The sequence below is a fragment of the Mus musculus genome, chromosome 7 (assembly GCF_000001635.26).
Source record: "Mus musculus strain C57BL/6J chromosome 7, GRCm38.p6 C57BL/6J".
NCBI lineage: Eukaryota > Metazoa > Chordata > Mammalia > Rodentia > Muridae > Mus > Mus musculus.
This window is the reverse complement of record NC_000073.6, coordinates 4,452,863-4,480,703: the sequence shown is the minus strand read 5'-3', so window position 1 is coordinate 4,480,703 and position 27,841 is coordinate 4,452,863. Positions and strand designations below refer to the sequence as shown.

The 27,841-nt window shown below is 49.4% G+C and overlaps 2 protein-coding genes and 1 long non-coding RNA gene across 13 annotated transcripts in view; 2 read left to right on the top strand and 1 right to left on the bottom strand.

Moving 5' to 3' along the window:
- Nucleotides 1-216: 216 nt before the first annotated feature.
- On the bottom strand, nt 217-20,066 carry Eps8l1 (EPS8-like 1). 11 transcript variants are annotated; one of them, XM_006540324.3, is made up of 22 exons: nt 19,680-19,765; nt 18,304-18,418; nt 16,060-16,130; nt 15,292-15,345; nt 11,810-11,850; nt 11,450-11,508; nt 10,662-10,823; nt 10,272-10,421; nt 9,814-9,896; nt 9,216-9,477; nt 8,782-8,908; nt 8,503-8,591; nt 8,331-8,405; nt 8,081-8,229; nt 6,632-6,773; nt 6,491-6,519; nt 3,245-3,374; nt 3,009-3,140; nt 2,706-2,814; nt 2,390-2,564; nt 1,953-2,085; nt 223-1,863 (listed from the first exon to the last, which is right to left on the bottom strand). In XM_006540324.3, the coding sequence occupies exons 4-22, from the start codon at nt 15,306-15,308 to the stop codon at nt 1,777-1,779; spliced, it is 2,151 nt and encodes a 716-aa protein (XP_006540387.1). In that variant the 5' UTR covers nt 15,309-15,345; nt 16,060-16,130; nt 18,304-18,418; nt 19,680-19,765; the 3' UTR covers nt 223-1,776. The 11 variants fall into 11 exon arrangements, 7 of the variants coding, with proteins under 7 accessions (NP_080422.1, NP_001277345.1, XP_006540387.1 ...); XM_017312258.1 differs by lacking the exon at nt 16,060-16,130; NM_026146.4 differs by lacking the exons at nt 16,060-16,130; nt 18,304-18,418; nt 19,680-19,765 and adding an exon at nt 15,944-15,969 and having other exon boundaries at nt 217-1,863.
- Nucleotides 9,424-27,841, top strand: part of Rdh13 (retinol dehydrogenase 13 (all-trans and 9-cis)) — a 45,616-nt gene continuing 27,198 nt past the window's right edge. Inside the window, exon 1 of the mRNA XM_011250412.3 lies at nt 9,424-9,663. The gene's annotated coding sequence lies outside the window, so the exon portion shown is untranslated. The remainder of the gene's footprint in view (nt 9,664-27,841) is intronic.
- Nucleotides 9,820-13,459, top strand: D630041G03Rik (RIKEN cDNA D630041G03 gene). Its single transcript, NR_028416.1, has one exon. It is a non-coding gene; the product is annotated as an RIKEN cDNA D630041G03 gene (long non-coding RNA).

The following is a 27,841-nucleotide window of genomic DNA, read 5'->3' as shown; positions in this document are numbered from 1 at the left end:
GTCTAGGAAGGAACTTGGACCTGAGTAGCAGAGGACAGTGCAGAGGTGCTGGCTTTGTGCAGGGATGTGGCCCTGCTAATGCTAAGGACTTGAGCTCTGAGGTGGGAGGTCTGGCCACCAGACTGCCATCAGACTTGAGTTGTAACAGGTCCCCCTGGCTGTACATCGATAGAGATTGGAGGAGTGGCGGGACAGGGTGATCAACGAAGCATGAAGTCAGGATAATCAGATAGAAGTGATCAGATTCCAGACCAGAGAGACCTACAGGCATCTGATGTTCCAACAAGTCAGCTGGTCCCTGCCTGCATTTCAGCCTGCAGCCTGGGAGCTCACTAAAACAGTTTGGGCAAACTGCTCGTGTTTTTAGTTTCTCTTAGAAAAAAGGCTACAGGGTATTTGCCAGGAATCCCAGCGTTCAAGGAAACTAAAACGGGAGAAATGAGACTTTGAGGCTATATCCAGACTATCTCCAACAAAACCAACCACCCAACCCTGACATAAGGTATGACAGGCAGTGATTAGGTTCTGAAGGGTCTGTTCCTGGCAGTGCAAACAGCGTGAATCAATGTCCAGAGTCCTGAAAAGTGAGGAAGGGTGGCCCTGAACCTGGAGCAGTCATGTGCATCAACTCTCATGCTGGAGTTAGGTTTTATCCCACATGTCAGGAGAAGCCAAGGGACATGCTTGAGGGGTAGACAGGGACAAGGGACATCCGCAGTGGTTTAAATGCTCTAGAAGGTTGTGCGAACAGTGAAGCTGTCAGCCCAAAGGCTGGCTTTTCTAGGTTGCATTTGAGGTGTGCCACCTGCTGGCTTAGGTAAGAACTGAACTGCTTCAGGAGCAGAGGCAGACTGCAGTGATGGGACTCTCGGAAGTGTCTTAAGGATGCAAAGAGAAGCGCCACAGCAGGAAAAGAAAGACCTTAGGGATACCTAGTCTGAATGAGAAAACCAGCCCTTATTAGCCACCTAAATAAACCGGACAACTTGCAGGGCTTGGCAGGGAGAAAGTTCTCGAGGGGACTGGAAGACCCAAGAGCCTATAGCATGCCCAGGAAAAATCCAGATCTCCATAGCTGGATCCTGGGTGGCTGGCTGGCGCAGGCATCTATGGCATGCAGGTGAGCTGAGCCAGAATGATGGAGGCTGTTCCAACCAGCAGAAGCAGTAAGTGCGAAATGCTTCTGATTGAAGGGGTTGGCCCAAAATGGAGGGTGGGAGGAGACGCCCTCAGCGTTTGAAAGAAAAATCCCAGGCCTCATGCTAGGTAACTGGACCAAGAAGAGCGAGGAGCCAGGAATGGGTTTTGAACCAGAGATTGTAGGTAGTGCTAGAGTGAGGATAGACTGGTGCTTAAGAGGAAGCCTGGGTTGGAATCTCCAGGCTTTCATGGAGAGAATATATGGGGTGTCTCCCAGATTTCTGCCTCCTTGGTAGCTGGCAAGAGGGGGACAGCAGGTGGACTTAGCCTATAAGGAGGCTGTTTATAGCGCATCACAACGCACAGGGCCACCATTGCGCCTCTTGAACGTGCCTCTCTGGTAGTGTCTATGCTCTGTCCCTTTCCCCATTCCCATCAGTCCCTCTGGAAGAGTTCCCGTCAGTACTGTCAGTGCAGTCTGCCCGCCAGGATAGCGGAGAACCCAGGCTGGGAGATCCTTTATGGCATCTACTGCCACTGGCGATGGGTGAGTGGGTGGGGGGAAGTCTGGCGACTGTTGTCCTACGGGGCGCTGGGAACCCCATCGTCTCATCACTTTTTGTGATCGAGCCGGGATCAAATGACTTCTGTTTTGGTCTCGCCTTCCACTTTTTTCTTTTGCTTCTCCATCACGGCCTCCAGCTCTGATACTTTTTCTCTGTCCTTGAGGGTGGGGTAGAAATCAAGACCTTAGTATGTGAGTCCTGGGCGCCCCACCCCTCGCCTCGTCAGGGCCTGGGCGATTCTCTCACCTCCAGCAGCGCGCGCTGCACAGTGACTTGGCTGTACACTCGCGCCCCTTCCTCGGGGCACACCGCCCGCAACTCTTCCTTTTGCAGCGAGAAGAGCTGTGCGCCGGTCAGCACACCGAGCGCCTCCACAGTCCTAAGAAGGCAGCAGGGGCCATCACAGCTCAAGCCCCTTCAGCTTCACCAATCACATCGCACCCACCTAGCTGCTTGTCCAATCAGAGCTCTCAAGCAAGGAAGTTGGGACGGAGAGGCTCAGGCTCCGGAGGTGTCAGATTTCAGAAAAGGAATGCTCTTCCCTGTGGTCTCCAATCAGAGCCTGTCTTTGGGCGTAGCAAATTGCCCTACAGTTTTCCCCGCTCCCACCCCCAGACCAACTAAAACCTTGACTTCCAGGTCTGTTATCTGTCTCTGCAAAGTAGCAGCGGGACCCCACTCACCCGGAGCTAAAGCCCTTGGTCTGCAGCCAGGCACGGACCACCGAGGCCTCAGAGCGCGGGCTGAGCTGGGGCTCTTGGGCTCGGGGCCCCGGGGTTACCCGGCTGGGACCCGAACGGCCCTGCGCCAGGCGCGACTGCAGCTCCTCATTGACACAAAGCATCTGGGAGAATTTCTCTGCAGGAGGGAAACCGGGAAGGGAGGGAGTGCGCACTCTAGGTGCTGGGGCCAGGGATTCGGGAGCCTCTAGCTTGCCCAGAGTGGAGCCTGAAAAGTGAAGACAAAGATCACTTCCCAGAGTGACTCTCCACTACTCACCCTTCTCGCTGGGATCCAAACTGTTTAGACTGTCGCAACTGTCCCACTGGGGCCGCACCTGAGTTGGGGCTGGAGCTGGGGCAGGTGGGGGAGGAGGTGTGCTAGTCTCCTAGAAGGGAATGAAGAGGGGGCGGGGCGGGGAGGGAGACCGAAAGAGATAAGGCTTCCAGCCCCCTTTTCAATAAACTGAACATTCCACTTTCCAAGAAGTACCCTTCACACCTGATTTTCTTCGTTCTCATCCCCAGGACCTAAAATCTGGCCCCCACTTTTCCCTGGAGAAGCAAGAATATACTGACTTACTAGGTGTCTTGCGGGGCTTTGGCTGCGGTGCACCTGAGGTCCAGGGTGGGGTGTCAGGATATTATAGGGTACATAGCCCTCTTGTCCCTGATGGTCCCGAACCTTCCACCATTTGCGCCTGTCATCCAGGACCTAGGGTGGGGAATAAGCAGAAAATTCGTGCCCTGGTTCTATGTGTAGTCTGTGCAGAACCGGCCAATTTCAGGGTCTCAGGCCCCCACACCCACACCGCTAACCTCCAACACATCTCGGTGCTTGACAGATAGCTCGCTGCCATTTCGGGCCTGGAAGTCATAATTACACAGAACCCATTTTCTGGCTTTCTCTTCTAGCTGGGACTCAGTTTCCAGTTCTGGATCTTGCTGACTAGGGAGAATGAAACGGGTAAGGAGGTAGCCGGCCTCAATGGTCTGGATTATAAATTGCTCATTAGATTATATATATATATATATATATATATATATATAAATTGCTCATTAGATTATATATATTATATATATAGGATTATAAATTGCTCATTAGTTAGAGCCAAGCAGGAGCCAGAGCAGGGTCTCGGGTTAATATGTTAATACAGACTTGACATTGGAGTCACAGCTTGAATATAGTTGACTCATTTCCTTGCCTGGCATCATGCAGTAAACATGATGTACTATAATTACTGTTTAATTCTTTATGGGGTGGTGGGGATGGAACCCAGGGTCTTGTGAATGCTAAAGAAGTACTTTACTTCTGAGCCCCAGTTCTCATTTGCATTTTTTTGTTCTTAATTTTATTTGTGTGCATTTTGCCTGCACTTATCACTTATTTTCTTTTTAAAGATTTATTTATTATATGTAAGTACACTGTAGCTGTCTTCAGACATTCCAGAAAAGGGAGTCAGATCTTGTTGTGGATGTTTGTGAGCCATCATGTGGTTGCTGGAATTTGAACTCAGGACCTTCAGAAGAGCAATTGGTGCTCTTAACCGCTGAGCCATCTCTCCTTGCCTGCACTTATGTATGTGCACCATCTATGTGTGGTCCTCACAGAGCCCTAGAAGAGGGCATCCTAGAGCTGGAGTTACAGCCAGTTGTGGGCCACCATGTGGTGCTAGGAACTGAGTCCAGGTCCTCTGCAAGGGCAGAGAGTGTTCTTAACCTCTGAGCCATCTCTCCAGCTCCACACTTGCAGTGTTATAAGTGAGAATAGTAGAACTCAGGACAGATAGCTAGAAACAGCAGATCTACTATACTGATCATCCACTAGGATAATGAGCAAGGTACAAGTAATAGCCAATGCATATGCTTATACCACACTGCATGCCAATCATGTTCAGATTCGATCCTCCCAGAACTACAGGGCAGCTCCATTAATGTGGATCGCCTTTAGTTCCTTCCTCCTCCAGAGATTCCACAATTATCCCTCTTCTACCCTTTTTGTGGTGCCGGGGATTGAACCCAGTATCTTGCATATGCTAGGCAGACATTGCACCACTGATCTATGTCTCATCCCCTTACTAATAGATTCTAGGCAAGTACTCTACTTCTGAGTCACACCCCAGACAGGTGAGCCATAGCCACAGTCCTTCGCTGGTTGGAGCCTAGGCAAGACTTCTACCATTAACGCATACTCCCAACCACTCACTACTAGCTTCAGGCAGTCACTACTCCTGAGCCCCCAGTCCTTTACTGGTAGATTCTAGGCAAAGGCTGTCACTGAGCCACACCCCAGCTATTTGTTTTACTTTATCTGTATAGATGTGTTTGTCTGCATGTGGGTCTGTGCATAACTTGTGTGCCTGGTGCCTGCCGAGACCTAAGAGAATGTTGGATTTCCTGGAACTGGAGTTAGAGATGGTTGTGAGCTGCATGCATGGGTGATGGGCACTGAGCCTTGCTCCTCTGGAAGAGCAGCTAGTGCTCTTAACTACAAAGCCATTTCTCTAGCTCCCCCCAAGCCTCTATTATCTAACTATCTATCTATCTATCTATCTATCTATCTATCTATCTATCTATCTGTCTGTCTGTCTGTCTGTCTGTCTGTCTGTCTATTTGAGGCAAGGCCTTGCTGCTTTGCTTTGCACAGGCTAGCCTCTGAGCTCATTCTGTAGCCCAGGTAGGCCCAGAACTCTCGATCCTCTTGCTTCACGCTTTGGAGTAGCAGGGATGACAGGATGGGAATAGCGGAATACGGCCATTATTTCACTTTTTATGGGGAAGGAACTGAGGTACAGTGTGGTAATGATCAAGGCACAAAAGAAAGGTGTAACTTAGTTGGGCCTGGCAGTCCTTGTCAGGGTCATTCTGAGCTGCTCTCTATGTACTAGATCTGAATTCAAGTTGAGCCACAGTCTTTCTCTGTAAGGCCCTCACAGCACCAGAGACTTCTCACGTTTCCAGGCAAAGAAACGACATCCAGAGAAGGTGAGTAAAAAGCTAGAGGTGCCAAGTCTGAGATTCAGAAGCAGGCAGACAGAGAAAAGGGTCCTGCAACCCCAGATAGCTTAGGGGACAGTTGGCTCTGGCCCCCCCCCAACAAGAGAGCCCTCATCCCAGATCAGGCCTACCTGTGGAAGGGAGAGGGGGGCTCTTCAGGGTCTTGGCACCCCCTGTGTGGGGCTGACAGCTCCCCGTGTGCCGTCCCTGCTGAGACCCTCTGCTGGGGCCCTCACTTAGACCCCCATGCGTATTCTCCAGCTCTAGGTTTTTGTTCTCAGTCCACACCCACTCCCTCCACTCTTGGCCCCAATTTGCTCAAGGATCCTAGAGTTGTGACCCCTCTCGATCATCTTCCTCCCCTGGATCTACAAACCCTCAGCTTCCACGATTTGTTAGAACCATAAATTTAGGTCGCTAGTTCTTTCTTTTCCAGCAAAGTAGGCAGGAGTCCAGGTCTTGACCGTCAAGTCCCTAGATGTTTTGATCTCTGCAAGGGTTCCAGTCTGCCCCCCAGTAGGTACTATTTCTTAGAGCATTAGGAAGCCAGAAGTCCCACCTCAGTTAATGGCCCAGAGACTGCCAACACTTTCTAATGTTTTCTCACACTTGTCCCCAGCTTCTCCAAGCACCAACCCTATTTTTAGGTCTTCATCTTTTCCCTAACATCCTGTACTCTTGGGGTGGGTGGGTTGGGGACGCAAGCATGGTGCTTTTCCTGGTTCCAGAACACCAAACTACACTTTTTCAGTTATTTTGAGGACACTGGGGTCCAAGCCGTAGACATACCCACTCTTAGCACCTAACACTCACAGCTTCAGGAATCTAAGCCTCCATTCCCTCTTCCCTTGGACCCACAGATCTGGGCCCCTCCCCCCTCCCTCCTTATTCCTACCCCCACCCCAGCCCCAGGCCCGCCCCCTCACCACCTCACCCACCTGCAAAGAGCCGGGAAGGCAGAGGGGGAAAAAAGACAAGAAAAAAGGGAAGAGTTGGAGTCAGCGCCGGGTGACCCTGGAACTCGGTCCTCCCAACCCCGCCCCTGGCCGCTTTGCAGCGGACACTCACCCATTGACCGCGACCTGGGGGGCGCTTTGCTGCGGGAAGTAAGAGAGCTTGGAGTCAGGTAGGGTAGACCTCAGACTTCCTGGCTCACCCCTGTGATGCAGTTAGCGGGAGCTTAGTGCTCCCCTGGCAGCTCTGCCTCACCTGCCTGCGCCGCTTCTCGTGTTGTAGCTGTTTTTCCACTGGGTCCTCCCAGGGGCGGCCCTGTGGATCAGTGGCCGGAGGCTCCCAGCCATTGTAGAATTCCGGACTGTATGGAGACCCTTCTTCCGGGGGCAGCTCCACCCTGTCATCAGGGACCCACCAGAGGTTAGGCTAAACCAACCCAGGGACATTATTTCACAACATTTCTCTTTTCCTGCAAACCTGGCTGCTTCTACCCTCCAAGCCCAACTCAATACATTATATTTCTTTCTTAAAAAAAAAAAAAAATTAAGCCAGGAGGTAGTGGCCATAACTTTGATCCCAGCACTTGGGAGGCAGAGGCAGGCAGATCTCTGAGTTCAAGGCCAGTAGGTCTACAGAGTGAGTTCCAGGACAGCCAGGGCTACACAGAGAAGCCTTGTCTCATAACTAACTAACTAACTAACTAACTAACTAACTATTTTATGTGTCTGTATGTATGTAACTGTGTGCACCATGTGTGTACCTGGTGCTCATAGCAAACAGAAGAGGGCATCAGGTTCCCTGGAACTGGAGTTACAGACAGTTGTGAGCCACCATGTGGGTTCCCTGGAAGAGCAGTGTATGCCCTAAGCACCCATTAATTATATTTCTAAACACACTGGGTCCACTGTCATGCTTCCCCCAGCCTCTGAGGCCAAAGCTTTTCCTGTTTTGGAGGGTGGGAAGTCTGAGCAGTCCTGATAGCCCAGGCTAGCCTGGAACTAGCTTTTCAGACTAGTCTAGCCTTGACTTGCAGACACTCTCCTGACTATTTCACAAGTGTTTGATTACCTAAAAATATTTATCTGTTCACTTATTGTGAGTGTGTAGGTGTGGGTGAGCACATGTGGAAGTCGGAGGACAGTTTTGTGGAGGCAAATATCTTTGTCTGCAATGACGTAGATTCCTGTAGAAACTCACACCTCCAAAGACCCCATTTTTGTGACAGGGTCTCCAGCTTGCTTTCTAGTGGAGGGTAATCTTCAACTTCTGTTCTTCCTGTGTCACCAACCGAGAGCTGGGACAACAGCGCCACTGGCCGAGCTTCTGGAGCTTCTGGCTACTTTCTCAACACTTACATCAATCCATCTTGCCCTTTACCCGCTCCCAGTCTGAGCTCCGTGCTCTCCCTGAAAGCCTCCAAGGACAGACTCCTTTTCAACTTCCTGTATGTCCCACATTTTCCTTGTAGCTGAGTCCCACTTGCCTAACAACCCTCCTTGCCCCGTAGTCTGTCTCTAAATTCTCTAAGCCCCACCATTTGCTTCAATCCAACTATCTGATTAGATGTTAAACCTTTCCCTCACGCTAATTTCGAGCATGTTCTCCAGTTGAATCCTGGCATTTATCTTAAGTCTCGTCCCCTCCTCAAATTTAGCAGTGTCCTGCAGCCAAGTCAAACCTCTACACTCTAGTTTCCCCTCTCACCCTGGGCAGGTCCAGGAGTCTCCCAGCGAGGTCCATAGTTCATTTTCACCAGGAGTGACATTGTCGCGGAGCAGAGTCACAGCCTCCAACGTCAAATGCGGTCGTCGCACACTCTTCGCGAACTCAGGGCCGCCTGAAGTGTTCACAATCTACCAGGCCAACAGAAATGAGCATGCCAACAAGACCTTCTTGAAGTCGAATCTTAATCCTTCTAAAGCAGGGGAGCCCTGAGGGCTAAGATGAGCCTCACCATCTGCAGAGGTCCAAACAGAAAGTGCAACAGCTCTGGAGAGGAGGGGTTGGCGATGTTGCCTCGCAACCGGGCCTGGAACGAAAGGAGGTCATTTCTTATTAGTGCACGAATGATGGATGGGTCAAAGTGCCCTCACTCCATCGACGCCCAGCAATGGATGCATCCTCACCAGCAGACTGAAGGCGTATTTGATTTTCTGAAGCACGTCGGTGTACTCAGCCTCAGTGGGTGGCTTGGCCCTCAGTGTCAGCAGACCCTCTGTGCGGAGAGAGCAGGTGAGGTTGTGGGGACACCAAGAAAGCATTAGACAACAATTCCAAAGGTGTAAACACCCAAACGGGTGGCCTTAGGAAGTCAGACCTGGCTGGTGGTGGGAGACCCCAGGGGGAGAGGATATTTGGACATCACTCAGGAAGGTGTGTTCTCGGTCCATGTGGAAGCCCCTTACCTCCCGCAGCTCGGCGTCGTGTCCTGCGGCCTCTCTCGCGGTGCTCCAAAACCCGGGTAGCCTCTGCTGATTTTTGCAGTCTGGATACAAAACTCTCCACGTCGTCAAACACGTGGTTCAGAATATCCTACCATAAGCAAGAGAGGTAAGAGTGGTGCTCCTGAGTCTCAGACTCTGGTCTAGGTCCAGGGCTCCAATCTGAACTCCTGGACACACCCCCTACGTCAGGCCATGCCCATAACTGGAGCAGTGGGTGGTCTATATCAAAGACTCTAGCCATACTTCTAGAATTAACTCCCATCCCCGACCCAGCATCTTGTCAGCTAGTCACACCTAGACGTGCCACGTTCCTGAATCTCGTTCCCCACTCCAAGACTGACTTGATTGTCAAGGAAATCTTTTTCTCCTAGCTGGTGCCTCTCACTCAAGCTCACCACATCCCGCTCTGCCTGCAGACCCGCCAGCTCAGGTCCTCTTGGGCCCAAGTCTGGGGAGGTAGGGTCAGCACTGCTAGTCGTGCGAGCTTGGTCGGGTTTCCTTGCTTCCTCAGTCTCTGGAATTGACTCCACTTGGGGTCGCCCGCGGACTGCGGATGGTTCCACGGTGTTGATCACCAGGCGGACAGACGGGCGACGCTGTAAGGGCGGGGTCTCCGCTGCTGGAGAGGCGCCGCGTCGCAGCTCCTCCTGCGTCGCCCTGAGTTAAGAAAAAGGGGAGACCGAGGCTGGGGCAACCGATGGGATCAGGAAGGGGGGGGGGCGGTCAAACGAAGGCTGGGCATTTCATAATGAGAAACTGGATACGAAGATGGAGAAACCAAAGACCAAGACAGGCTAAAGTAGAAGACTGGAGCGGAGCGGTCACCTTGTCTGGGAGGTACAGGTAAGACCTGGCCAAGGCTAATTTGTGACCACATTCAACACTCTAGGCTGTTCGTACCAAGCTCATTTCTTAGCTGAGGAGAGTGAGGTCCATAGATGGGAGAATTTTTTTTTTCAGTGCGCTCTGCATCTGCTTCCCCCTTCTCCTCACCTGAGCGCTGCTGCCCTGCGTTCTCCACGTCCGGAGCGGTAGTTCTGCAGAGCCCCTTGGATGTCCTCACGGATCAGCTCCGCCTGTCAATCATACTTTAAGATCTCCCCTCTTACGCCCCACCCATTGCCTGCCCAGGACTCTTTCTTGTTCTCAGCGCTTTGCCTCCGACTGTCTTGGACAAACCCCATGGACCCCATCTTGGTTCTGCCTGCCTGCCTGCCTGCTTCCAACCATCTTTTTTATGTTTTTCTCAAAGCCTTTGTTCTGCATCTTCTTCCCATCGTCACATTCAGTCATGGTCTAGAGTTCATTCAACCTGTCCTCAATTCTGGTTCCCTCTCAGACCTGCTTTCCTAGGCTATGTCCCCGTTTGCCAAGGCCCCGCCCCAAACATGGAAGCCCCGCCTCTGATTCTCTACTAGAAAAAAAAGCCACCCGGAGCCACGCCCACTCACTCCGAGGAGCAGGCCCTGGAAGAAATGAACATCCGGCTGTGCACGCTCTGGCTCCTGGCACACCAGGAGCAGCAATGAACGGCTCCGTCCTCGGGGCATCACCGCGTCGCAGCGTACGATGGCATCGAGAGGATATGACTCTAGTTCTTCCTGCAGGACGGGGTCGCAGGGTAAACGGAGGCACAGATTCCTATGACTGCTAGAGCAGTGTCCAGGACTTGGGGCAAGGCAACCGAAAGAGTTCAGGGGCCTAGAAATAACACCCTGTTTAATAACCTAGGCTTCAAAGGATAGCTTGCCAAAGTTCCCAGGGGAAGGACGCTTCGGAGCCAAGATTCACCCTCAGATCTCAGCCCCATTTCTCTCTTCCACCCAATTGCTCTCTGGCACCTTGGAGACTGGATCAAGCAGAGTGACTTGACTAGGTGACACTCTCAGTAGCATCTCCTGTGCCCAGACACGCCCCTGGCTGTCCATGACTGCCAGCTTTCTGGAAGCATCTTCCACAGTGTGCACGCCATCTTCTTCCCCCAAGCAGAAGGTGACCAGGTGCTGGCAGGAGACAGAGTAGGTAGCTGAGTCCCAGGCTATGCCAAGCTGTTGCTGAGCTTCTAGAGGGAGCTCCTGTTCAGCCTAGCCATACTTCCCCAGAATGCTTTCCTCAGACCCTTTGAATCCAGACCTCAGTCTCCCTCCCTCAGACCCTTCAGCTCCTTCAGTGGCCAGCACTGATTAGATTTCCTTCCAATTAGGACATCTTCAAACCAAGATTGGAGGCTTCTCAAGGGCAACAAATAATAAGGATTGAACTCTTGTAAGTGCCTCCTCTGCTTTGCATTATGACATCCACACCCTCTCCTGGACCATGGAACCGTGGCCGATTTGGTCCTGCATCCTGCACTGGGGATGGCTCAGAGGAAGATCAGACAGAACTGAGTTCTCAGGCAACAGGGACGGATGTTCATGGGGAGAGAAGAGCTGAGTTTTCCTAGTCTCTTCCTTCTTTCTTTCCTTCTTTTTCCCTCCCTTCCTCCTGCCTCCCTCTCTCTCTTTCTTATTTATTCACTTTACATCCTGATGGCTGCCCCCGTCCCCAGTCCCTGTTTTCAAAAGGCCTATCACTTCAGGCTCACCTCTCCCCAGGAAACGTCTTAGAGAAACATAGACCCCAGACTCACATTGACATGATACTGGGACACGTCAGCCATAACCACGGTGGAGTAACGTTTTCTCTGTTCTAAGGAGGGGAGAGGGGGAAGTGCATGCAAGAGTCAGACTGCAGCCTGGTTCCTTAGACCCTGATGCTAGCTAGCCCTTCTCCCTCAGAAGGAGGAGTCTAGACTCCAGCTCTCCTCCCTCAGACCCAGGAGTCCAGACTGCAGCCATCCTCCCTCAGACCTAGGATCCCTGACCCCAGCTCTTCTCTCTCAGATCCAAGAGCCCAGATTCTGTCCCCTCCTCCTCCTCTCAAAACGACAGACTGTATTCTCTCTTCTCCCAAGAGCCTTGTTCTTGGTCGCCTTAACCCTCAAGCTTACCATAGATAGACTTTGCACTTGGTTTGGGTGCAGCTTCAGGCCTGGTGAAGAAGAAAATAAGGGGTTAGGAGGATGGTGGGGCTGGGGATAGACCCTGCAGGCATGCATCAGGGAGGGTAATGGAGAGCCGTGCAAGGTCTGAGCAGGTGAGAGCAGGACACACCAGAGTTAAAGAAGATGGTATGGTATAAGCTGGGTGTAGTGGTGCATGCCTTTAATTCCAGCAGTCAGGAGGCAGAGGTGTGAGTTCGAGGCCTGGTGTACAAAGAGAGTTCCAGGATAGCCAGGACTGTTACATAGAGCAACCCTGTCTCAAAAAATCAAGACATATGATGTGATAATGTGTGTGTGTGACCGCTACATCGCACAAACCTGGATTCAAATATTCTATTTCTGTCTGTCTGTCTGCCTGCCTCTCCCTCTCTCTCTCCCCCTCTCACCCTGAGATGGAGGACCCTTGTTCAGTTCTGGGTAACCAGGCCAGGCTGCTCACAACCAGCTGTGAAGCTCTAGCTGTTCTGAAATTCACTACAGTAGACCAGGCCTCAAACTCATAGATATCCTCCTGCCTCTGCCTACCAGCTGCTAGAATTAAGAGCATGTACCACTATGCCCAGCCCCTCCCTGCGCTCTCTTTTAGTAAAAATGCTTTTGCAATTTTGAGATAGAGTCTTGAAATCACTATGTAGCTTAGGATGGTCCTGAACTCCTGTCCTTACTGCCTCGACTGCCACTGTGCTGGGAACGCAGGCATGTACCATCATATCTGGTTCTAGGTTAAAATTCACAAAGCTGATGGGGGCTGGAGACTTGGCTCAGTTGTTAGAGAATTCGTTGCCTTTCTAGAGGATCCTAGTCAGTTCCAGGGAACCAGGCCAGGCTGCTTACAACCATCTGTAATTCCAGCCCCAGGGGACCAATGACCTCTTGTAGCTTATACAGACATCCCTCCCTCCACCCTTACACACACATCAGAGAGACAGAGACAGAGAGATAGAGAAAAAGATACAATTAAAAAAGATTGGTGGCTAATCTTGGTTGTCAACTTGATTACATTGGAAATCAACTAAAATCCAAGTTGTTGGAGACATAAAAGGACATGGGAGAAGGACACATCTATTTTTTGCCTGCTTGCTCTCAATCTCGCTGTTTATCGATCCTCCTGCTGAGGTCTTTCTTTGCTGGTGTTAGAATATATATATATATTTAGGACTCTAATGTAGGCCAAAGACCAGCAGCTCTCTAGGAATTTCTAGGGAACTACACTGCTCACGCCTCCACTCTGGTAAATTGAATAACGATTGGACTCTTGGCTTTTCTGCTATGAGACAGCCACTGTCGGATGACCCAAACCACAGCATATAAGCCACTCTAATAAATCGTGTGTGTGTGTGTGTGTGTGTGTGTGTGTGTATGTGGATTCATGTGTATGTGTGTTTGTGTGTTCATGTATATGTATAAGTGTGTGTGTGTGATTCTATCAGTTCTGTTCCTTTAGAGAACCCTGACTAATGTAAAGGTGAAGGGCAGAGCCTATTGTGATTGATGCACACTCACAATCCCAGAACTCAGGAGACAGAGAAAGGATGATTTAAGTTTGATGACAGTCAGGGCTACATAGTGAGACCTAGACACAAAAAAACAAAAAACAAAAAACAAAAAAAAAAACAAAACTTAAACCCAAACCCAATAACAAAACAAGAGCAAGGCCCCGTAAACACAACAAAACACAACAGAGATACATAAAAGCAGCAAACAAATTGTCTTAGTCGGTGTTTTTATTCCTGCACAAACATCATGACCAAGAAACCCTGACTGGGACACAAATAAAACAAACAAACAAACAAACAAACACAAAATGCAAACAATAGACCCCAGGGTTGGAGGGCTGGTTGAGCAGTCATAGGCAAGTGCTGCTCTTCCAGACCCAAGATCAGCTCCCAACACCCACATCAGGCAGCTCACAGCTGCCTGTAACTGCAACTCCAGGAGAGCCAATGCTTTCTTCTGACTTTAGGCACTGCACTTACATACACAGACCCACAGACAGACAGACCCACAGACAGACAGACCCACAGACATACAGACAGACACACACAAATTATTAAAAACTAAAATAAATCTACAAAAAAACCCAATAACAACACTATAAGACCCTGGTGAAGGGACCCAATCTCTCCGACCTCAGTTCCCCTTCCTGTAACATGGTAACCTCAGTTCCCCTTCCTGTAACATGGTATAGCATCTACCTGCTGCAGCTGCTGTATAAAGCTCTTGTGAAGTATTTTTCAGTCCTGGCAATAATTATTATTCTGATTGTGGTGATGCACAGGGCTTAGCACATAGTGGTTGCTCAATAAATGGTGATTGATACACCAGCTTTCAGCAGCTGGAGCAGGCATGGAATTATCTTCTTCCCCTCCCACCACGGTTCAGACCTTCCCAGGCAAGTCATTCCCTGTCTCTTCCTGTCCTCAGGCTCCTCTGAAATTTACAATTTTGCAAAAGTAACAAATTGCAATAAGTCTTTTTTGTTGTTGTTGTTGTTGAGATATAGTCACGTGTAGCCCAGGCTGGCCCCAAAGGTTAGGATGACTTTGAACTCCTGATCCTATTTCATCCTATGTACTGGGAATATAGGCATACAACTCCATATACTCCATGACTTGTGTGTGTGTGTGTGTAAACAGGGTGTCACTATTTCACTATGTAGCCATTCCTGGCTTGGGGCTTGCTACATAGACCAGGCTGGCCTTGAGCCTAAAGAGATCTGCCTGCATCTGCCTCTAATGCTGGGATTAATACTGTGCCCATGCCTTGCTTTTGAGGTACTATGGATTAGACCCCAGTGTTTCATACATGAGGCAAACACTCTACTAGGTGAGCCACGTCCTCACCCCCTGGAGTTTCTTAAATCCCCATTTCTACCAGAAAAGCAGAAGGTCAGAGCTAGGCAGTCAAGACTCCTGCCTTTGTCCTGATCCTTCTTGTTGCGTGTTCCATTTGATTACCACTGAGCCGGAGCGCTCACTACCTCTCCAGGTTTAATTTCTACTCCTTTCTCTTCGTTTGTCTTCCTGCCTGCTCCTTCCAGGACATTTGTGTCTTTACTGTCTTCAGCCCTGCTTTTCGAGCAGAGCAGAGGGTTGATATTTAAAACTAAGATAAGAATGGAATCAGTGCCTGTTACAGGAACAGTCAGCCTGTCTCACATGATTCTGTCACCTCTCAAAACAATCCCCATTTCTATTTCTCTACAGGAGGGGCTGGGTTCCGGGAGGTGGCATGCCCCTGCCAGAGCCGTGCCACAGCAGAGTATCCACATTTACAACGAAACCCCTTCTATCAATGCCTAACCACAGGCTGGGCAGGGATGGATGGGAACATTCCTCCTGAATGTCTAGAGCCTGGACTGTAGAAACAGGATCTGCGGGTGTGGGGGAAGGGTGGAGGGGCTAGGGTAGCAGGGCAGGGGTACTTACCCTGTGGTGGTGCTCATGGTGGCAAGATGAGGTGCTCTGTCCACTTGGAGGTGCCTTGAGAGTTGACAAAGATATGAATGACTGACTTGGCTTTAGGCACATGATCCTGACCCAACCCTCCTCCCTCAAACGGAAGAGTCAGGCCCTAGCCTGGCTCCTTTAGACAGGGAACCTTTCTTCAGACTCAGGAGTCAAGACCTGACCGGTTCCCCTCAGAACCAGGGGTCCAGAACCCAGCTGTCCTCCCTTGGGCTTCGGAGACTGGGCTCCAGCCCTCCTTCAGACACTGAAGTCCCGATTTCTGCTGTCTGCTCTCACACCCAGTGTTCCAAGTCCCAGCCTTCTTTTCTCAAACCCAGGGGGTCAGTGAGAACTTTATCCCTCAGACCCATGAGTCTAGATTCCAGCCCCTCCTTGTTCAGACCCAGGGGTCCTGGGGGAAACCTTATCTCTCAGATCCAAGAGTCTAGACCCCAGCTCCTCCTTGCTCTGATCCAGGGGTCTAGAGGGTGCCTTATCTCTCAGGTCCAGGACCCCAGACCTCAGCTCTCCTCCCTCAGACTCAAGGTCCAGGCTCCAGCTTTCCTCTTTCAACTCCACGTATCCAGCCCCCAGCTCTCTCCTCCCTCAGACAAGGGCCTGCCCTCCTCACCTGCCTGCTGGCTCTGTCTGGCTCTCAGGCTTCAGCTCTCCCTCCCTTGTATTCTAGCCTCCTCCTCCTCCTGCCTCCTCCCAGGCCTTGTGGCTGCTGCATACCTGAGCGCTCACCTGGCACTGCTGGCCTGAGGTGGCTCAGGGGCGGGGCTGGCACACAGTCTCTAGTGCGGGGGCAGGGTTGACTGTAGGGGATCCCGGAAATTATGCGTGTCCGTTGTAACAACAGAATAATAACAACAGTTTGCTGTCACACTTGTTCACACGTCTGAGTGAAGAGCTCCTCCTTAAATATATCTTTGAGTCCTCCCTCCCCCCCCCCCCGCCCCCGCGCTGTGGGTGGAGCAAAGGTTGGATTTCCTCTTGACTGGGGAAGTTAAGGTGTGGAGTGGTTGGACCACTTGTTCATACAGCTCGGTCACCAGTGTCTGTGGAAAAGGAGCTCAAACACTGACTCTGTCTCCTGGGCCAGGATGCATCCTATCAATAATTGTCTTTACCTGGCTCTAGATTCTACCTACCCTCCCTCTTCCATCTTCCTGGGAACACTGCCCTCCATCACCCCCTGTGGAGCTGAGGGTTGAGACTTGTCTCACTAAATACCCAGCGCAGTGACTCTCAATCTTCCTAATGCTGAGACACTTGAATACAGTCTCCCGTGCTGTGGTGACCCTCAACCACAACATTATTTCATTGTTCCTTCATAACTGTAATTTTGCTACTGTTGTGAATCAGAATGTAAATACCTGCGATGCAGGATATCTGATATATGACCCCCAAAGGGGTCACAGTGCATAGGTTGAGAACCCTTGACAAAGCTGGATGTGGGATGAGCCCACTCCTGTAATACCAGCCTGGAGGCTGAGGCGGGAGGACTGCGTTGACTTTGAGGCCAGCCTGAGCAATGCAGTAAGTTCAAGGCCAGCCTGGGCTACAGTGTGAGATTCACCTGAGAGTGTAGCTCCATTGCCACATGCTTGTCTAGCACACATGGAGGCCTGGTTCAACCCCCAGGATCATATCAACTGGTCATGGATACACACACCTGTGACCCCAACACTGAGAAGGTTGAGGGGGGGGGGAACCACATCTAATACTATCCCAGCTCTGGGATCATGAGCTGTGGGAGGCATGAGAGTGGGAGGACTAGCTCTGCCACTTGTGGACTGTGTCATTGACTGGGCCAGTCTGAGGAGTGTCAGAGAGCTTACCCTGATGGTGTGGGTGCAAGAGAACTGACAGGCAGGCCAAATCAGCCACTACCCAGGCCTCAGATACATGTATCCTCAGATACATATTGAGTTTGAGGCCAGCCTGGGCTACAATGGGCTCAAACAACAGGATAATAACAACAAAACCCAAACCTAAACAAAAAGTCTAGCACAGCTAGAACACAGTGAACACAGACAGCTTTCTGAGGTATTTTGTCGAACACTTACCCTGTGCTATGGTCTTCAGTGACCAAGCTGTATACATCATTTCTTCCCCAAACCCATGACAAGTGTGTGTCTTTATCTAGATGAGGAACCTGAAGCCCAACATTTTCAGATATTTGCCCAACACCACTTATCATAGCCAAGGTGTAGAATCAGCTTAGGCGCCTGAAGATGGTTGAATGAATAAGGAAAATATATAATGGAGTACTATTCGGTCATGAAGAAGAGATGGTATCATGCCATTTGTGGGGAAATGAGTGGAACTAGAGATGATTATACTAGGTAAACATGTTTTTACATTTACATGTGTGTGTGCATGTGCTTTTGTGTGTGTGTGTGTGTGTGTGTGTGTGTGTGAGTGAGAGAGAGAGAGAGAGACGGTGTAGGTGTGAAGGTCAGAAAACAACATGTGGAGTCAGTTCTCCTCTCCCACCATGTAGGCTCTGGGGATTGATATCAATTGCTGGGTGGCAAGGCCTTTATTCACCGCACCATCTTGCTGGCCCATATTAAGTAAGAAGAGATTTGTCGAAGTCGATTGCTGGTTAGTGGATGTAATGTTAGTTTCAAAGCCTGCAAAACAGAGGGCAGATTGGAAGCCAATTCCTTGTCTCTCTCCTTCTTCCGTTCTGTAATTCCCAGCTCATCCACCCACTCACTATCATTTCTTACCTGGCAAACCCCAATCTACCACAGGGCTTTTGCTCCAAGTGACACCTATTCAAAGAGGCCTGGCTGATCACCGATTTAAAACGACAATCCTCATCTCTTCATCTTTGATGTGTGTGTGAACATGTGTGTATGTGTGTGCAAGCACGTGCATACACACTTGCTTGTATGCATACTTGTGTATAAAGGGAGGTGCCATTTGTCACGGTGTGTATATGGTAGTCAGAGGACAACCTCAGGTATCAGTCCTTACCTCCCATCTTGTTTGAGGCAGGGTCTCTTTTGCTGCTCGCCAGGGTAGCTGACCTATGAGTCTCAGGGAATTCTCTTCTCTCTGTCTCCCATTTTACTGCAGGAACATTGCCATTCTAGAATCACATTATCACACCCAACTTTATACGGGACCTGGGGATTTAAGCTGAGGTCCTCATGTTTGCGCAGCTAGCTTATACTTTACCTCCTGAACCATCTCCCCTTAAATTCCATTATTTGTTCACGGTTTACTTTGTGCCTTCCCTCCTTAGAATGTGAACTTTGGCATGGCCAGGACTGGGCGCTTAGATCACTGCTGACTGGTTTGCCATGGGGGTTTTGAAAGGAGACCCTGGCCACTGCAGACATCCTGTGAGAAGAAGGGGTATGAGTCACCCTGAATGGTGTGATTAGGAGCACAGGATGATGGCAGGGAGGAGGGGACCTGGGGTCTCAGGGAAGACCACATACCCAGCAATAAGGGCCTCACACTTATGCTACAAACAGGGATAGGCCATCCATACTGTTTTTTGGTTTTTTGGCTCCTGCTAATGTTCTTACCATGTCACAATGTTTCTTTCTGAGCTATTGTGTATGTACAAGAGTTTGAAGGAAGGTATAGATGATCATGAACCACATGGCTGGAGAAACAACCCAGGCTCAGAGTGTGAAGCCAACACAGGAGGACTCAGGAACCCAACCCGAGACACAATCACAAAGGGTCTGGCTGAGCCGAGGCCCCTTCGTTATGTATAGGGAGAAAAGTTGTCTGAGAAAGTTATTGGTTGTGACCTCAGGAGCCTGATTTCAGGGTCTGAGGGAGGAGGGCTGGAGTTCAGAGCCTCTTATGAGTCTGAGAGAGGCAGGCTTCTGGATATGAAAAAGGGGGCTGGGGGCAAACTCCTGGGTCTGAGAGAGGAGGGTTGTGGGCTGGACTCCTGGGTCTGAGAGAGGAGGGTTGTGGGCTGGACTCCTGGGTCTGAGAGAGGAGGAATGGATTGTGGACTCTGAGGGAGGAGGGCTGAGGTCTGGACTCTCAGGTCTGAGGGAGGAGGGCTGGGGCTGGACTTCTGAGTCTGAGGGAGGAGGTCTGAACCTTTCTTCTCTTTGAAGAGAGAACAAGGAGGAGTCCCACCCACTGTCCACCCTACTCTCCGGTCCTTCTGCTGCTACTTCTGGTTGTGTGCAGTACAGGTAACCCTGAAACCTGACTCTCCACCCTCATTCCAGAGCAGAGGTTTTTCCTCCTTTCTTGGCAGCAGAGGAAAACCCCTCCCTCCCTCCCTCTCTCTTAACTGTAGCTTTGGCTCCCAAAGTCAAGCGAGGCTCCCACCTGTGGCTATCCTGACTCAGCCTCACAGGGTGGACGAAACTCACCTGAGGACTCTCTCCCTGAAGAAGTCTTTCCAGCCCCATGCCTGCTCATTCAGCCATGCTGGGCCTCCAGCGAAGCTGATAATTCCCCACCCTGTGTCCGCCCTGGCTCGCTGTAGTTCAGGAGGTGGAATTTTCCTCTTTTGCATTGAGAGTCCTTCTGAAGTATCAAATGTAGGGCCTTGATGTACTGACCCTTGTCACCTTTCTTATCTCTACCCTCCCGACTCCGAACTCATACCCCTCCAACGAGGAAATCCTTCCAGGGGAGAAAAATCAAGCTCACAGTTAAGGGGGACTGTGGCTGGTTATCAGGGAGGGTGGGTGTGGGAAGCCGCCCCCACATTCGCCGTCACAAGATGGCGCTGACATCCTGTGTTCTAAGTTGGTAAACAAATAATCTGCGCATGAGCCAAGGGTATTTACGACTACTTGTACTCTGTTTTTCCCGTGAACGTCAGCTCGGCCATGGGCTGCAGCCAATCAGGGAGTGATGCGTCCGAGGCAATTGTTGTTCTCTTTAAAGAGGAAAGGGGTTTCGTTTTCTCTCTCTCTTGCTTCGCTCTCTCTTGCTTCTTACGCTCTGGCCCCATAAGATGTAAGCAATAAAGCTTTGCCGTAGAAGATTCTGGTTGTTGTGTTCTTCCTGGCCGGTCGTGAGAACGCGTCGAATAACAATTGGTGCCGAATTCCGGGACGAGAAAATCCGGGACGAGAAAAAACTCCGGACTGGCGCAGGAGGGATACTTCATTCCAGAACCAGAACTGCGAATCAAGGTTATAAGGTTCCCGTAACACAGACTGTTGAGAAGGATTCAACTGCCGAATTCAGAACTCATCAGCTGGGGAACGACGGTGATAAAGGTTCCCGTAAAGCAGACTGTTAAGAAGGATTCAACTGTATGAATTCAGAACTTTTCAGCTGGGGAACGAGGTAAGTCTGATCTTGAACTTTCTAAGGAAATTCAAGACAGTCTATCAGAAGTAAAGTGGAAAATGGCTTTACAAGTTAGGTTTGGCCTTGAATTTTTTCTGGTGTTAGGAGCCCTTTTGTTCCTTTTCACATGTTATATAGTGCTTAAGATAGGGCTGAAAATTCTAGAGGAAATTCAGGACAGTCTATCAGAAGTAAAGCGGGGAGAGAGAGTAGGAGCAAGGAGAAACGGTAAGTATACAGGCCTTTCCAAGGGTCTTGAACCCGAGGAAAAGTTAAGGTCAGGTAGGAATACCTGGGGAGAGATTAGAAGGAAGAAAAAGAAAAAAGAAAAGAAAAAAGATCAATTAGCGGAGGTCTCTAGGAGATACTCGTCACTAGATGAGCTCAGGAAGCCAGCTCTTAGTAACTCTGAAGCAAGTGAAGAATCCTCCTCTGAGGAAACAGACTGGGAGAAAAAAGCGGCTCATTATGAAAGAAAAGGATACCAGCCGCCAAGTAAAGTGCTAACTAGTCATTTAAGGAAAAAGCCAAAAGCGGCTGGCGAAGGCCAGTTTGCTAATTGGCCTCAGGGCAATCGGCTACCAGGTGCACTCCCGCCCTATGCGGAGTCCCCGCCCTGCGTAGTGCGTCAGCCCGTAGTGCGTCAGCAATGCGCAGAGAGGCAGTGCGCAGACTCATTCATTCCCCGAGAGGAACAAAGAAAAATACAACAGGCATTTCCAGTCTTTGAAGGAGCCGAGGGTGGGCGTGTCCACGCTCCGGTAGAATATGTGCAGATTAAATATGGAATCAATGCTAATTTTGCCTTGGTGCAGTTGGACAGGCTTGCCGGCGTGGCACTGACTCCTGCCGACTGGCAAATGATTGCAAAAGCCGCTCTCCCTAGTATGGCCAAATATGTGGAATGGCGAGCTCTGTGGCAGGAGGCGGCACAGGCGCAGGCCCGAGCAAACGCTGCTGCTTTAACTCCAGAGCAGAGAGATTGGACTTTTGACTTGTTAACGGGTCAGAGAGCTTATTCTGCTAAACCTGATAAGAGGTATCAATGGAAGGTCTTACCACAGGGAATGTCCAATAGTCCTACTATGTGTCAACTTTATGTACAAGAAGCTCTTTTGCCAGTGAGGGAACAATTCCCCTCTTTAATTTTGCTCCTTTACATGGATGACATCCTCCTGTGCCATAAAGACCTTACCATGCTACAAAAGGCATATCCTTTTCTACTTAAAACTTTAAGTCAGTGGGGTTTACAGATAGCCACAGAAAAGGTCCAAATTTCTGATACAGGACAATTCTTGGGCTCTGTGGTGTCCCCAGATAAGATTGTGCCCCAAAAGGTAGAGATAAGAAGAGATCACCTCCATACCTTAAATGATTTTCAAAAGCTGTTGGGAGATATTAATTGGCTCAGACCTTTTTTAAAGATTCCTTCCGCTGAGTTAAGGCCTTTGTTTAGTATTTTAGAAGGAGATCCTCATATCTCCTCCCCTAGGACTCTTACTCTAGCTGCTAACCAGGCCTTACAAAAAGTGGAAAAGGCCTTACAGAATGCACAATTACAACGTATTGAGGATTCGCAGCCTTTCAGTTTGTGTGTCTTTAAGACAGCACAATTGCCAACTGCAGTTTTGTGGCAGAATGGGCCATTGTTGTGGATCCATCCAAACGTATCCCCAGCTAAAATAATAGATTGGTATCCTGATGCAATTGCACAGCTTGCCCTTAAAGGCCTAAAAGCAGCAATCACCCACTTTGGGCAAAGTCCATATCTTTTAATTGTACCTTATACCGCTGCACAGGTTCAAACCTTGGCAGCCGCATCTAATGATTGGGCAGTTTTAGTTACCTCCTTTTCAGGAAAAATAGATAACCATTATCCAAAACATCCAATCTTACAGTTTGCCCAAAATCAATCTGTTGTGTTTCCACAAATAACAGTAAGAAACCCACTTAAAAATGGGATTGTGGTATATACTGATGGATCAAAAACTGGCATAGGTGCCTATGTGGCTAATGGTAAAGTGGTATCCAAACAATATAATGAAAATTCACCTCAAGTGGTAGAATGTTTAGTGGTCTTAGAAGTTTTAAAAACCTTTTTAAAACCCCTTAATATTGTGTCAGATTCCTATTATGTGGTTAATGCAGTAAATCTTTTAGAAGTGGCTGGAGTGATTAAGCCTTCCAGTAGAGTTGCCAATATTTTTCAGCAGATACAATTAGTTTTGTTATCTAGAAGATCTCCTGTTTATATTACTCATGTTAGAGCCCATTCAGGCCTACCTGGCCCCATGGCTCTGGGAAATGATTTGGCAGATAAGGCCACTAAAGTGGTGGCTGCTGCCCTATCATCCCCGGTAGAGGCTGCAAGAAATTTTCATAACAATTTTCATGTGACGGCTGAAACATTACGCAGTCGTTTCTCCTTGACAAGAAAAGAAGCCCGTGACATTGTTACTCAATGTCAAAGCTGCTGTGAGTTCTTGCCAGTTCCTCATGTGGGAATTAACCCACGCGGTATTCGACCTCTACAGGTCTGGCAAATGGATGTTACACATGTTTCTTCCTTTGGAAAACTTCAATATCTCCATGTGTCCATTGACACATGTTCTGGCATCATGTTTGCTTCTCCGTTAACTGGAGAAAAAGCCTCACATGTGATTCAGCATTGTCTTGAGGCATGGAGTGCTTGGGGGAAACCCAGACTCCTTAAGACTGATAATGGACCAGCTTATACGTCTCAAAAATTCCAACAGTTCTGCCGTCAGATGGACGTGACCCACCTGACTGGACTTCCATACAACCCTCAAGGACAGGGTATTGTTGAGCGTGCGCATCGCACCCTCAAAGCCTATCTTATAAAACAGAAGAGGGGAACTTTTGAGGAGACTGTACCCCGAGCACCAAGAGTGTCGGTGTCTTTGGCACTCTTTACACTTAATTTTTTAAATATTGATGCTCATGGCCATACTGCGGCTGAACGTCATTGTTCAGAGCCAGATAGGCCCAATGAGATGGTTAAATGGAAAAATGTCCTTGATAATAAATGGTATGGCCCGGATCCTATCTTGATAAGATCCAGGGGAGCTATCTGTGTTTTCCCACAGAATGAAGACAACCCATTTTGGGTACCAGAAAGACTCACCCGAAAAATCCAGACTGACCAAGGGAATATGTCCCTCGTCTTGGTGATGTCCAGGGCGTCAATAATAAAGAGAGAGCAGCGTTGGGGGATAATGTCGACATTTCCACTCCCAATGACGGTGATGTATAATGCTCAAGTATTCTCCTGCTTTTTTACCACTAACTAGGAACTGGGTTTGGCCTTAATTCAGACAGCCTTGGCTCTGTCTGGACAGGTCCAGACAACTGACACCATTAACACTTTGTCAGCCTCAGTGACTACAGTCATAGATAAACAGGCCTCAGCTAATGTCAAGATACAGAGAGGTCTCATGCTGGTTAATCAACTCATAGATCTTGTCCAGATACAACTAGATGTATTATGACAAATAACTCAGCAGGGATGTGAACAATAGTTTCCGGGATTGTGTGTTATTTCCATTCAGTATGTTAAATTTACTAGGGCAGCTAATTTGTCAAAAAGTCTTTTTCAGTATATGTTACAGAATTGGATGGCTGAATTTGAACAGATCCTTCGAGAATTGAGACTTCAGGTCAACTCCACGCGCTTGGACCTGTCGCTGACCAAAGGATTACCCAATTGGATCTCCTCAGCATTTTCTTTCTTTAAAAAATTGGGTGGGATTAATATTATTTGGAGATACACTTTGCTGTGGATTAGTGTTGCTTCTTTGATTGGTCTGTAAGCTTAAGGCCCAAACTAGGAGAGACAAGGTGGTTATTGCCCAGGCGCTTGCAGGACTAGAACATGGAGCTCCCCCTGATATATGGTTATCTATGCTTAGGCAATAGGTCGCTGGCCACTCAGCTCTTATATCTCACGAGGCTAGTCTCATTGCACGAGATAGAGTGAGTGTGCTTCAGCAGCCCGAGAGAGTTGCAAGGCTAAGCACTGCAATGGAAAGGCTCTGCGGCATATATGAGCCTATTCTAGGGAGACATGTCATCTTTCATGAAGGTTCAGTGTCCTAGTTCCCTTCCCCCAGGCAAAACGACACGGGAGCAGGTCAGGGTTGCTCTGGGTAAAAGCCTGTGAGCCTAAGAGCTAATCCTGTACATGGCTCCTTTACCTACACACTGGGGATTTGACCTCTATCTCCACTCTCATTAATATGGGTGGCCTATTTGCTCTTATTAATAGAAAAGGGGGAACTGTGGGAAGCCGCCCCCACATTCGCCGTCACAAGATGGCGCTGACATCCTGTGTTCTAAGTTGGTAAACAAATAATCTGCGCATGAGCCAAGGGTATTTACGACTACTTGTACTCTGTTTTTCCCGTGAACGTCAGCTCGGCCATGGGCTGCAGCCAATCAGGGAGTGATGCGTCCGAGGCAATTGTTGTTCTCTTTAAAGAGGAAAGGGGTTTCGTTTTCTCTCTCTCTTGCTTCGCTCTCTCTTGCTTCTTACGCTCTGGCCCCATAAGATGTAAGCAATAAAGCTTTGCCGTAGAAGATTCTGGTTGTTGTGTTCTTCCTGGCCGGTCGTGAGAACGCGTCGAATAACAGGTGGGGTCATGAAACAGGGGCTGGGTATCAGAAGCATATGTCTGCTTGAACTCAAGAGAACTTGTTCATTCAGGACACAGCTCTCAGCTGGTCGTAGGCCTGAAATTCTGTGGCTGAGGAGGGATTGAAAATTTGGTGTGTGCCAAGATCCTGGACAACTTCATAAAAATAAATAAATGAGTTAGTAGGAGCATTACTTAGCAGAAGCACACTGGCCTAGAATCCCCCAGTGAGGGGCTGGGGGCATAGCTCAGTGGTAGAGCCCCTGCCTAGAATCCCCTAGTGAGGGGCTGGGGGCGTGGCTCAGTGGTAGAGCCCCTGCCTAGAATCCCCTAGTGAGGGGCTGGGGGCATAGCTCAGTGGTAGAGCCCCTGCCTAGAATCCCCCAGTGAGGGGTTGGGGGTGTGGCTCAGTGGTACAGCCCGTGCCTAGGATCCCCTAGTGGTAGAGTTTGCGGGAGACCTTGGTTCATCTATCTCTGTCTCTGTCTCTGTCTCTGTCTCTGTCTCTGTCTCTGTCTGTCTGTCTCTCTCTCTCTCTGAGACAGGATTTCTCTGTGTAGCTCTGGTTGTCCTGGAACTCACTCTGTAGACCAGGCTGGCCTTGAACTCAGGAATTCGGCTATCTCTGTCTCCTGAGGGCTGGGATTAAAGGTGCGCATCACCACCACCTGGCCAGAATATTTTACTATTTTATATGTATGGGTGTTTTGGCTGTATGTATGTATATACATCACATGGGTGCACACAGAGGCCAGAAGAGGGCATTTGATCCAGATGGTTGTGAACTATTATTTCAGGACTGAGAATTGAACCTGAGTCTCTGGACGAGCAACCAGTGCTCTTAACTGCAGAGCCATCTCTCCAGGCCTGAGAGAACCAACCTCTGAAGGGTGTGCTTTGATCTTCACGTGTGCAGTATGCCAACACACACACACACACACACACACACACACACACACACGTAAGCAAACACATTAAATAGCAACAACCTAGTAAGAAAGAAACATACATGATATTAAACTAAAAACCAAACCAAATACTTGAGCACACAGCTTCACCTGAGGGAAATGCTCTCTCTGGGCAGAGATGAAGAGATGGTGTGAAGAGAGGCAGGCAGGGCCAGTTGTTCTTCGGGTGGATAGGGAAGACTTCCCAGGGTGGTGCCCAGAGTGTTGACCTGGATTTTGAGGAATGTGCAGAGGATTTCCAGCTAGGGAGGAAGTCCCTAAGGAGGCTGGTGGATGAAATCTGCGAAGGTGGTCAAGATGGGGACAGCTGTGACTGAGGGGCTCAAGTAGCTTTGGTCCCTGTGGCTGGGGATGTAGCTAAGTGGGAGAGCTTTCCTGGAGTCCGCCAGTTGAGGGCTGGGAGTGTGGTTCAGTGAGAAAACACTTGCCTAGACTCCAGCCAGGCTCTGGGGACGGGTTGCTGTGGTTCGAGCATCTGCTTAGAATCCACCAATGAGAGACCGAGGCCATGGCTCAGCTATAGTGAGTCTGCCTAGTATGGGGAAGGCTCTGGATTCTATTGCTAGTACTAAAAGGGAAAGATTTCTTTTCTTTCTCTCTTTCTTTCCTTTCTTGTTTTTGTTTTTTGGATACAGAATTTTTCTGTGTAGCCCTGGCTGTCTAGATCTCACTCTGTAGACTAAGGTGGCCTTGAACGCACAGAGATCCACCTGCCTCTGCCTCCTGGGTGCTGGTGCCACTACTGCCCAGCTAAGAGGTTTTTGCTTTTTTTTTTTTTTTTTTGGTTTTTCGAGACAGGGTTTCTCTGTGTAGCCCTGGCTGTCCTGGCACTCACTTTGTAGACCAGGCTGGCCTTGAACTCAGAAATCCGCCTGCCTCTGCCTCCCAAGTGCTGGGATCAAAGGCGTGCGCCACCACGCCCGGCTTTTTAGAGGTTTTAAATCTATTCTTTGAGAATCTCATGTATGTACACTTCTTCCTTCCTTCCTTCATCTCTCTCCCTCTCTCTCTTCCTTTTTTCTTTTCTTCTCTCTTCTTTCTTTCTTTCTTTCTTTCTTTCTTTCTTTCTTTCTTTCTTTCTTTCTTTCTTTCTTTCTTTCTTTCTTTCTTGGTAAATTCTTACTGTGTTGCTCCAGGTATCCTGGAACTCACACATGGGAACTCACACCACCATCTTGGCTGTACTTTGAACTTATCTGTCCCCACTCCCTCCCCTCGACTCCACCCAGGACCCACCAACCTCTCTCCTTCCTGGCTTTACATCCTCTTATTTTATTATCATCAATAGCCTCTTGAGTTCAATCAGTGCTCAGCACAAGCAACATTGCGGGGCGTCTGCTTTAAGCCAGGCAGGCCTGAGTATCACACAAGGAGTCAGAGGCAGGATGTTCACTACTAACTCAAGGCCAGGCCAGCCTGAGCTACATAATGAGTTCCAGGCTAGTCAGGGCCACGGAATGAGCCAGGTGTGGTCGTCACTAGGTCCCTCATTCATGGTTAGTTCCTGACAGTAGCAGCCTGAGAGGGGGCAGGGAGCAGTACCCTGGATGCTGAGTGGAGCTTGGTGGCTCTCCAGAACCGGCCTGACTGGCAGAGGGAGGTGACTGG

Bases quoted from the DNA above. Each gene is read 5' to 3' on its own strand.
- Eps8l1 (NM_001374622.1), bottom strand. From the start codon at position 19,825: ATGCAAAAGAGGAAAATTCCACCTCCTGAACTACAGCGAGCCAGGGCG. The intron at 10,422-10,661 runs GTGCCAGAGAGC...CCCGTCCTGCAG, and splicing joins TGCTTGATCCAGTCTCCAAG to GAAGAACTAGAGTCATATCC. The intron at 2,086-2,389 runs GTGAGTGGGGTC...CTGCCTTCTTAG, and splicing joins ACCAAGGGCTTTAGCTCCGG to GACTGTGGAGGCGCTCGGTG.